General features: G+C 32.3%; 1 protein-coding gene across 1 annotated transcript in view; it reads right to left on the bottom strand.

Moving 5' to 3' along the window:
- Nucleotides 1–11,539: 11,539 nt before the first annotated feature.
- Nucleotides 11,540–12,643, bottom strand: part of LOC139483127 (transforming growth factor-beta-induced protein ig-h3-like) — a 29,352-nt gene continuing 28,248 nt past the window's right edge. Inside the window, exon 13 of the mRNA XM_071267160.1 lies at nt 11,540–11,810. Coding sequence (XP_071123261.1) covers nt 11,677–11,810 — 134 coding nt within the window. The 3' untranslated portion in view covers nt 11,540–11,676. The remainder of the gene's footprint in view (nt 11,811–12,643) is intronic.

A 12,643-nucleotide genomic window follows, 5' to 3' on the forward strand; every position in this document is an offset into this window, starting at 1 on the left:
CAAAGTTTTATAAACAGGAAATTTATAAAAATGACGACATTATTGATATTCATGTCAACACCGAAGCATTGACTACTGGGCTGGTGATACCCTCGGGGACGAAACGTCCACCAACAGTGGCATCGACCCAGTGGTGTAAATAGTTATCAAAGGTACCAGAATTATAATTTAGTACGCCAGAAGCGCGTTTCGTCTACATAAGACTCTTCAGTGACGCTCATATCAAAATATTTATCAAGCCAAACAAGTACAAAGTTGAAGAGCATTGAAGGTCCAAAATTCCAATAAAATGTGCCAAATACGGCTAAGGTAATATGTGCCTTGATCGAGTTATCGGGTCAGAAAAAAAGATACTCATTTAAACTGTATCGCGCGTACATGGATACGTCGAAGCGTAAACATACAATGTATTTACATATTACAGTTATGCAACATGTATGTTAGTAAGTCTACTGTATGCATGTCAGATTCGTTTAAAACGTTGTACTTCCAAAATGGTTTCAGTCAGATTATCTATTTTCAAGTTCCATTTGAAATTTACCAGTTGCAAAAGCAGGTCATTTATTTTCAACATCATCTAGATACATCGAATACAACCCTATGATATCAATAAGTTGTCCTGTTCGATTCTTCTTAAGTTCTCAAAGGCAATTGAGCCAATAATTCAACACGTGGTCTGGTGGATTTGTGCATTATTCAATAAACGATGACATAGTGGAAGATAACAAAATTTGGTATCAAACTTAATCAGTTGAAACCGCAATTCGCACACAAAATGCACCTACATTAAATAAACACATCTTATATATAAATACGAGATGAACTCATCTCAATTGATTTTTTTAAAAGTGTTCTCTTGACTAAGATGAGCGAAATATACCAGAGGGACATTCAATCTCATCAATCGAAAATAAACTGACAAAGTCATGGTTAAAAAAAGTAAAAGACAAACAGACAAACAGTAGTACACAAAACAAAACATCGTTATCTAAAGACTTAGCAACACTTACTCCAACAACAATTGAGGTGATCTCAGATTCTCAGGAAAGGTAAGCAGATCCTGCTCCACATGTCGCATCTGTCGTTTTTCTCATGCTAGAACAAGCCCAGTAACAAGTCTAATTATGTATGTCTCATTCGTAAAAAGAGAACGGGATAGTTATTTCGACATTATGAACATATCCGCTTTCAACTGAGAAACTTATATTACATAGCAGGTGTAATACCACCAATGATTTTCCCCTATAAGCCTTTGTTAAATTTGCACTTTTCAAAAAATTGTGCAGAATTTATCTTTGTTTCAAATACAGAAATACTTGGCATGAGTAAAGGTTTATGCTGTGCAGTACTATATAAAAAAATTCACATAACATTTCGTTGCATATATTTAAATAACTATCACTGAAAGTTAACCAATCAAGTTTCCCTTCTTATTTAACCTGTGTACAAGCTGTAGTAACCATGTAAACTCAAGTTTCCAACATATTTTATAGAAACCCCAGATAAAAAGTTAATGGTGCTCTAAAATACGCAAGACATATGTTTATGACACAGAAAATGTTTTACTGCAATAAAATGTAGGATGATTAACCTACAACTGTCAAATTCATCTTCGATTTATTTTCGTATACAACCGGATGTGACATATCTTGATGTGGTGGTATAACACCTGACAGTTATCCAACTCGTGAAGAAGATCGTATAATTTATGAGGAGATGATTTCAATATCTCCATTTGGAACTGTTGGTTTCTTGTGAGCACCAATCATGTATCAAGTAAAGCATGCAAGAAAATACGAGACCAGGAATATAGTATATATATATATAGTAGATAGAATATAGTACCTGCTTACCCTTCCGGAGCACCTGAGATCAACCCAAGTTTTTGGTGGGTTTCGTGTTGTTTATTCTTTAGTTTTCTATGTTGTGTCATGTGTACTATTGTTTGTCTGTTTGTCTTTTTCATTTTTAGTCATGGCGTTGTCAGTTTATTTTCGATTTATGAGTTTGACTGTCCCTTTGGTATCTTTGGTCCTTCTTTTGAAAAAGAACACCTAAAACTAGATTGCTCCACAAACCGTATTATTCCGGGGTCTTTCAAATTTTATTTGTTTTAAATATATATAAAACTTTAATCTACATAAGGTTTGGTCTTTTATAAAAATAAAGTCTAAATTTAATTTGATTTTAACACTTTATGAATTTTAACTTATTGTGTTAGTTAATCATCCAGGAAATATAATTAAACGATTTATTGGATGTAAATTTTCCTTCTTTCGTTGATATGATTAAAGATTATGAACAACCTACTCCTGATTAGGAAAAAAATAATTACCAAACTTTACCAACCGATTTAATTTAAGGAAGTGTATCTGTGAATAAAGCCAAAGTGGTAGCAGTGGACATTATAGAAATTAATAGTGTAGTTCATGTTGTAAATCATTTTCTAATCCCATTAAGATAGTTGCTTTAATTAGATTTGGAAAATACACAATTCTGTGTACAGAGTCCAACTTTGACAACTATAAAGTTAGATTTGACACAGATAACTGAATAATACTTGAATTCTGCGGAACTAAATAAACCTTGTTTGAAATTAAAAAAAGAAAAGAAAAGAAAATGGAGCGTTTAGATTGAAAAGCTGAAAAATAACTTCATCGACTATGTCATAAACAAAGACAAAAGCAGGGGATTGTTAAACTTTATTGTTCAATCTTATAGAGTGCAATATTTTAAATCCTGTAAATGCAAACATCTACAAAGACTAAATAGAATTCACATTGCATTTCATTTAAATTTTAATTTTTCATAATTACAATATAGCATACATAGAATATGTAGGTGTGAATAAAATGTATTTTCATAAATTGTGTCTGTTTATTTAACGCATCAATGTAAAAATATCGGAAATTGATGAGACTGTCATTAAAGTGAGAGGGTTAGCGCTATAGAACCAGGTTTAATCCACCATTTTCTACATTTGAAAATGCCTGTACCAAGTCAGGAATATGACAGTTCTTGTCCATTTGTTTTTGATGCGTTTTGTTATTTGATTTTGCCATGTGATTGTGGACTTTCCCAATTGATCTTCCTCTAAGTTCAGTATTTTTGTGATTTTACTTTTTACATTTGTTCAGAATATAGTGTACTCAGCATACTGTTATAAGTTATAATCAAAATTATTTTCCAAAGCCATATGCAATTCGTTTTGGATAAAGTACATGATCAATCACATGCACAACACCATATGTAGCTGTAATATCAGATTTTATAACATGCGCATACGACTTTATTGACAGTCCTTTTTCTGTAAAATGAAATGCATATTACGTTTACAATTATAAAAGTAGAGATACACTGTAAACAGCAATAATGTTCAGCAAAGTAAGATCTACAAATAAGTCAACGTGACCAAAATTGTCAGGTTACCCCTTAAGGAGTTATAGCCCTTTATAGTAATTTTTTAACAATTTTCATAAATTTTTGTAAATTTTTGTAAATGTTTAGAATATATTTTCCACTGTAATTACTGGGCCAAGTTCATTATAGATAGAGATAATTGTAGCAAGAAGAATGTCCATGAATATTTTTGTTTAATTTATAGAAGGGGTTGTTCATTGACTACGTAGGAATTCCATGGTCATTTGATAAGGTACTGACCAAATTAATTCAAACGTGAGACATTATTAAGACATAACTTCATTATCAAGTTTTACATAATTCATAGGTGCGTCGGTTTGAATCGAAAGTTTTACAAAACTTGTACACTTCTTGGTCATAACAATTTTAGAGGGAAAGATATATCCATGTATGTCATACCAATTATCGCTAATACATGTAATATGAATATCTATAAATATTAATTAAAATGTTAACCTATTAGTAATATGATATTTGAAAAATGTCTCATGCGTTGTTGAGAAAAGAAGATTTTTTTCAACATTAAAGTCGTTTCTTTTTTTTTAATTCTAGAAAACTAAAATGTTCATATATGATGTCGACGGGACGGTTTGAAACTCAACTGGATGTTTTTTTTCCAAACGGGATTATAATGAAAATATCAAATCATATCAGACCAGAGTCGGGTACAGTTAGGTTTATGTCGATTCTTATCAAATATGTGCTCAACTTTACTGGTCGAGTTCAAAATATAATCTATTCAGACTCTGAGCAGTTTGTAGTTGCCCCACATCTATGCAGCGCCACGACAAGAAATTTGGTCAAATCTCGGGTACACTGTGATCGTCGTACGATTGTCGCACGACATTTTTAGCATCGTGTCGCTGTCTTGTGTCATGGGACGAACATTGGCCATGCACCTTTTTGCTCTACGATTTTTTTTGTCCTGTCACTGTTTTGTTGCTGTCGTGAGAGTGTCTTCCCACAGTCGTGTCACTGTCGTGCGATAAACACATTGTCGTGGGTACTAGAATAAACCGTTTTAATTTTAAAAAATCGTACGATTGTCGTACGACTGTCGTTATGTGACAGTGGCAAGACAGTGACACGACAGTAACACCAACATCCCATGACATGAAAACCTGAAAATAGCCCCAAAACAACTCACGATAGTCGAACGACTGTCGAACGACTGTGGAACGACCGACTTGCTGCAAACCCACGACAATTCAATTGAATTACTTTTTCATCGTGGAAATGTCGTACTTGATGTGACAACTCGAAATATGTTTTTTCACGACAGTACCACACGACAACTATTTCATAGATCTCCCACGACAGGAAATCGTACGATATGTTGTGACTTGGGGTTTAAGGTCTACATGTGACGTTTATACCCATAACCCTTTTGAAAGCAAATTTTTATTTTGGATCTACACATACCTTCATCCTTAAAATTTGCATTTGAATGGATGACTTATTTCTAATGACTTGTAATCATTGGCGATTGCCATGTTACCAAGTGTATCAATCTGTACATGATCTGTACATGATTTAGACATAAAAGGGGAGGTTTGGCATGCCACAAAACCTGGTTCAACCCGCCATTTTTTCCTTTAAAAATGTCCCGTACCAAGTCAGGAATATGGCCATTGTTATATTATAGTTCGTTTCTGTGTGTGTTACATTTTAACGTTGCGTCGTTTGTTTTCTCTTATTTTTTAGTGTAAATTCACATTGCGATAAGACGTGTCACGGTACTTGTCTATCCCAAATTCATGTATATGGTTTTGATGTTATATTTGTTATTCTCGTGGGATTTTGTCTGATGCTTGGTCCGTCTCTGTGTGTGTTACATTGTAGTGTTCCCCTCTTATATTAAATGCGTTTCCCTCAGTTTTAGTTTGTTACTCCGATTTTGTTTTTTGTCCATGGAGTTTGAACAGCGGTATACTACTATTGCCTTTATTTAGAAATATTTGTTATACACACAATCACAGAAAAGGTGACGAGTAAATTTGTAATGTTTTGGGTACAATTTTCAGCAATCTGTAAGAAAGGAATCATTGGTAAATCAGAATGGTTCGACTGTTACACTTTTTGCGTTTGAATAAGGTAAGATTGGTCAGATAGCAATATATTATTTATAAGGCTACATTCCTAAATAGACATAAAGCATTTAAAAGTGGTAAGGATAAAGGCATGTAGTAGGTAGTAAACAAAAGGTTTAACTAGTTACTACACATATAGTTTAACCTTTACAGTTATTTCATGGAGTTTTATATCGGACAGTAGTCTCAATATCCTTTTATACATATTTTACAATCCTAGTTTAGTTATACACAGGAAGGCATAAAATCGTTACAACGAACATATTGTGAGTGCACAGTGAAAACAAATATCCACAACAATATCAAGGAACTATGTATATTAGACCTTTCATCATAATTTCAATAAAGAAGTGTACTTTTTTTTCAAAACAAGAAGCAAATCATTTCATTTTTTTTTTGATGGTTGAAAAAAGCATATAGATAAGAATTTTTAAAAATAGACAAAATGACATGGCTGATGACAACGACAGGAGTGCTCATAAAAATTGAAAATTTCGCTGAATAAAAACTACTTTTTGTTAGTTTAATTTTTTTTCTTACCTATTCCAGTTTGATTATTATATCTTTAAATTCATTGATATTTTTCACATGTACTACATGTTTAAAAATGTCTTTTGACAAAAGACCAAATGACACAGAAATAAACAATTATAGGTCACCGTTAGGCCTCCAACAATGAGCAAAGTCCATAACGCATAGTCAGCTATAGATGGCCACAAAATGACAATGTAAAACCATAAAACCGAGAAAACTAACGGCCTAATTTATATACAAAAAAAGGATGAAAAACAAATATGTAACACATAAACAAACGACAACAACTGAATTACATGCTCTTGACTTGGGACAGACACATAAATACATAATGTGGCAAGGTTAAGCATGTTAGCGGGATCCCAACCCGTTTATCTAAAAGAAATTAAGTGTTAACTGATTTTTTAACACCTTTTGTAAAACTTTTTAAATTTATTGTGTAAGTTAACCATCTAGGAAATATGATTAAACGATTTATAACCATAACGTCTCGTTTTAATTGTTATACATGGTCATTTTGCGGCCATTAATAGCTGACTATTCGTTATGGACTATGCATTATGGACTATTCGTTATGGACTTTGCTCATTTCTTCTACTTTGTTGATATGCGTAATGATCATGAATAGCCTGCTCCTAATATGGCTCAATAACGATAACCATACATTACCGATTAAATTTCAGGAGGTGTAACTGTGGATTATGCCATAGTGGTAGAGGCAGATTTTTAAAGATAGCTTTTAAACAAGGTCTAATCCACTATTTTTCTACATAAGAAAATGCCTGTACTAATTCAAATGTTATCCATTCGTTTGATGTAATTGCGCTTTAAGATTTCCATTTGACTAGGGTCTTTTCTTTTTGAATTTTTCTTGGAGTTTTTTTGTGATTTTACTTTTAGCAACTGATGGTGTAGTGCATTTTATAGATCACATTCTGATCCCATTAAGATATAGATTTAAATTTGATTTGGAAAGATGACAATTCTATCTACAGAGTACAACTATGACATTAAAGAGCGGGTTTTTTTTTCTTGCTATATTGTATTTTAATGAATAGATTTTGACCTATATATCCTTCAAATCTTTATCATGCTTATGACTATTTTTTCGTGTTGTTCTTTCGTTTTATACTAAAGCATATCCGACAATTGCACCTCTAGTTCTATCTGTTAAGACCCGAATTTTGTTACTTTTAAATTAAGTAGTTCTTCTGGAAAAATGGTAGACAAAATCGCTACCGATACAACTCCATAAACAGTACTACAGCTCAGATACTACACAGAAAACTGTATAATTCTCGAATTTGGAAGAACTGGACCCAACATTCATTTAACTGGATCCAGGTGATAGGACGGACAGGCAGCATTTCATGTCAAACCAGTGACACATGTCATAGTCCTTATAGTATATGACAATTTCGATGATAAGGAATGTCGTAAATGAGGAAAAGATTATTGAAGTGTGACTACAACTATTACGAAATGTTAGTGATAATTCGCAGAGAAGATGTATCAAAAAGTATTAACAAAATATTCGAACCCCCAACACGCAGAGTTTCTTATCAAATGGCAAAATTAAAAGGTTACAAACATCAACCGAAAGGAGAATATAAAAATTGTTAGATTAGACACGGTTTTATAGCTAGCTTATACTCTCACTTTTATGGCAGTTGCATTAAATGCCATTATATTGACAACATTGTCTAAACAAAACAAAGAGACATATAAAAAGTAAAAACGCCAACAATAGGGGTACATCAGTCAGTAAAGTTTTATAATCTTATTTACTTTAAAAACAAAATGTGACAACAAAGAAAAACAAAAAGGTATTATTTTCTTTGTTGTGATGTTATGCTATTGTTTCAGAAAACAGAAAAAGGGAGAAGGTTTGGATCCATTAAAACGTTTAATCCCGCTGCAAATGTTTGCACCTGTCCTAAGTCAGGAATCTGATGTACAGTAGTTGTCGTTTGTTTATGTAATATATACGTGTTTTTCGTTTCTCGTTTTGTTTATATAGATTAGACCGTTGGTTTTCCTGTTTGAATGGTTTTACACTAGTAATTTTGGGGCCCTTTATAGCTTGTTGTTCGGTGTGAGCCAAGGCTCCGTGTTGAAGGCCGTACTTTAACCTATAATGGTTTACTTTTTAAATTGTTATTTGTATGGAGAGTTGTCTCATTGGCACTCACACCACATCTTCCTATATCTATATACACAAAGCACATTACAATAAATTGAAGACAAGAATACAAAACAAAATACCATAGCCCATGTAACAATGACGGGATGTATAAGTACTGAACCACTTTAAATGGATATTTCCAAAACTAGATTAAACAGTGAAAATGATATTTACAAAGACAAACAAGAAAACAACTATATCACGTTTTTAAGGTGGTACCAAACACCTTGACTGAAATTTATTTGGCTCGTTTAATTTTCCTAAAATTTTGACGAAACATTTACTTTGACCCTTTGACAAAAATATAAAAATTCAAAAAATTTTAACAAACCAATTTATCTGAAAAATTACACTGGTCATATAGCAGTTTGACAAACACTAATTTTGATCATTGAGAAGATTAATATTCCCTTAACAACACAAAGTAATTAAAACGTTTAGCTGATTTTACAGAGTTATCTCCCTGTAGTGTTAGGTACCTCCTTAAGATGAGGAACAATATCAGTAACTAGAATATGTTAATAAAGCGTATTATTGTTTAAGTTGACTTACAATATTTATCAGCAAGGTCTTAATATCTTTCAATGAACATTTTTTCAGACGAGACGTTCTTTGACATGTTTGACACAACCCTGGTTCGTCAGATTTCTGCTCAGACACTGGTGACATCTTAAAAAAATCTTAGTAGCAGCTGCAAGCTCTTGAAACCGAACTGTATAGCAAATATATATCCCATGCTTGCCATACTGCTTATTGCTACATGTACTTGTGTGTAGTGAATTTGAATTAGGTGAGACATTGACATTTTTAAGATTAAAATCGTCTAGTTTGTCATAGATGCTGGTATTAAGATGACAGCTTTTGTCAAGTTCGAGGTATAAGTCTATAAATGAAACAGAGAAATTAGATCAAAGGATTTTTTGAAGTATATTATATCGAAATTATTTTACTTCAGTTATGGAAGGGAGACAGAGGTTATCATTTCGCTTGGTTTATCATTCATTGGGTTCATTGGTAGTGTCTTGACATATTACTGGGCAGATTGAATGACAGCTTCAAGATATAATAGTGGAACCAATCGACAATTGGATGCGCGATTTGCAACAGAGGGTAATCTTTTTAACATTTGTGTTTGATCTATGTTCTGTTAGATTTCATACTAAGTTGAATGTTTTCCGAAATTGTTGTAATGAGCGTATCTGGTGAAGGTTGTACTTGTTTGGCTTTATAACTAATTTGATCCGAGCGTCACTGATGAGTCTTATGTAGACGAATTGCACGTCTGGCGTATTAAATTATAATCCTTTGACAACTAATTATAGAATACGTGATGTAAGCATTACCATCGTTTCAATTTCCTTACACCTTATATACTTACGATTGGTCGTTCTATCTTAAAATTAACCGGGACGATACCATATTGAATATGCTTCAAGTCATAACGGTGACCTATAGTTGTTAATGTCTTTTGTGGATAGTTGTCTCATTGGCAATCATACCACATCTTCTTTTTTATATAAAATAATTACATGTGTGAGTTTATTATTTCTCTGGATAAAAATGCAAACTATAATTTACTACATTTAATTCGTTTGATAGTTTGTTGTTGCCAATAGGGGATTTATTTAAAGTTCTTCTTTGAAAGGTTTAGCAAGAAATCGACATTAACGCTTATTTTAACTGTAAAAACAAATATTACATTGTGTTGACAATTTATCGCAAAAATAAAGGGATTATTTTATTTTGTGAGATGAATTTTAATGTAAACATTTTCCTTATACTTTTAAAACAAGCCAGGTTAAACACATTCGTGTTAAGGATTTTGAAAATCTAATTGATTCATACTGAAAAGGAAATCATACTGTGACCTACGTGTATTGGTATTCGTTTTTTCGTGTTACATGTAGATGTCGTGTCAGCTCGTAAATTTTTACATATATGCATATCTTTTACTGTATCAAAATATAAACTGATAAAATATTCTTATATTCGGTTGAATTACAACCATGGACCTCGCAATGGGGTCGGTGGAGTATATAATTGAATAATTAGGGCCGAAAGCATAAAGCTACTTAAGTCAAGAATATTCCAAACGGACGTATTTCTACTATAAATTAGTAATACGATTGGATATCTAAACATATGTCATTTTATGCAAACGGACACTTATTCCTTGTTTTAAAAAAATATTGCCATTTAAAAGAAACAAATTCTGAATTGATCGTTCGTTAAAAATTGGTGAAAAAATAATCATTTTTCCGCGATAAAAATATCATTATAGATAGAAAATAAAAAAACAACATACCACCCCCTTCCAAAGTTAATTTTATATTATATGCCGTTATCGGGTGGTAATATAATTCCTTTGTGTCTTACTTCATGTAAATACATCAACAGTTTGATTGTATCTAGATTTCTAACTATAAAGAAAGAAGATGTGGTATTATTGCCAATGAGATACTCCCAACAAGAGATCAAATGACACAGAAATTAACAACTATAGGTTACCATACAGCCTTCAACAATGACCAAAGCGAAATGAAAATTTAAAACGATTCAAACAAGAAAACGAACGGCCTAATTTATGTACAAAAAAAGAACTAAATACGAATATGTAAAACATAAACAAACGACACTAATTAATTATATATAGATTAATAAGTGGATTTCCTTTCACATACTAAATGAACCACATGGAGTTTTAAAACCTGAACTTTATAAATAAAAGATGATACATATTTTAAGGTATTTCTTGTCGTAGAACATGACTTGAGACCGTCATACGGTCGGTCTTTTATTTGATCAATGCTGACCCCACTCGTGTTCTACGCTAAGAAAAACCTTAAAATTTGCATAACCTAATAACAAAATTACTGATTATAATCATATTTGTATCTCTATGGTACATTACTTTTATTGTTTCCTTCAATGAGGGGTGAAAGATACCAGAGGGATATCCGAAATCAGAGACCAAAACACAAACTGAAATAAACATTGTTACAATAGAAAAGGACAAACAGAAAAACAATGGTACACAAAGCTCAACATAGAAACATAAGGACTTAGCAACACGAAGCCAACCAAAACATTTATATGGTTATATTATAGTTCGTTTCCGCGAATGTTGCATTTTTTGTTGTGTCGTTGTTCTCCTCTTATATTAGAAGTGTTTCCCCCAGTTTTAGTTTTGATCTAGGACAACAGTATACTATACTGTTGCCTTAATTTATATAGTAAGATTAGCTTATAGAGTGCTATATTTTAAAACCGGTATATGCAGACGTCTAGGAAGAATTAAATAAAATACATATTGAATTACATTTAAATTTTAATTATGACATAATAACGACATTACAAACATAGTTTGATAGTATAAATAACATGTATTTACATAAATTACATATGTACAGATCATAGTGTAACCAGCACACTGTTGTCGGTTATAAGTTATTTTCCAAAGCCAAACGTACGCCAATATCGGAGTGGGACGAGAACATGGTCAATTAAGTGAACAACACCATTTGTAGCTGGAATATCAGCTGTTATAACGTGGCCATATGAGTTTACTGATACTCCTCTTCCTGTAAAATAAAATGTATATTAGGTATATAAAATAGATTGATTGATTAATTTGTGTCATACGCCACTTTACTGTGATATTTCGCCACTCTACTGTGATATTTCGTGGCGGTCAGTTTTAATTGTTTTAATTGGTGGAGGACGCGAGAGTGCGTAGAGAGAACCATCAACCTTTGGTATGAAACTTTACAATCCTAGTAAATTAAAATTGGAGTTGAGTGCACCTGCCTCGTGTGGGATTCGAACTCCAAACCTCAGTTCTGATAGTCCAATGATACAGGAGTATCACTCGACCATCGAGGCCCACTTATTTGAAATATAGCTTTTATAAATTTTAAATTTTATACAAAAGTTTCATCACTGATCAAGTGTCTAAAGTATCTTAATTTGTAATATATTCAGGTATCATTCCGCGTTTGAATATTTGTTGGGACTAGGTTTGAACGTGTGTTAGAAGAAATGTACTATTTTATACAAAACCATAATGCTTACAAGTCTGTTAAAGCAGGTAAATTGGATCATTTGAGACCGTTTATATATGATTATTAATTATAAACAGATTTCAGATTTTGAAATTGAAGAAAATTCTGCTACGATTGGGACCAATAATTAGGAAAGACTTCAATATTTTTTGTGTGTAATCTATGTACAAAAGAAAGCGATGAGAGTTTTACTTTTACTTCTAGTATTACGTTTCAAAGTCTAAAACGACTGAATATAAGTCCCTGTATTCTTTACATTTTCGATATTAACAAAATGCATTGCATTTTTTTTTTTCATTAGAGAACATGGGATATATGGAGGTTGTTATTTGTTAAAGAAAATCTTATCTTAA

Source organism: Mytilus edulis, chromosome 7 (genome assembly GCF_963676685.1).
Source record: "Mytilus edulis chromosome 7, xbMytEdul2.2, whole genome shotgun sequence".
Lineage (NCBI taxonomy): Eukaryota > Metazoa > Mollusca > Bivalvia > Mytilida > Mytilidae > Mytilus > Mytilus edulis.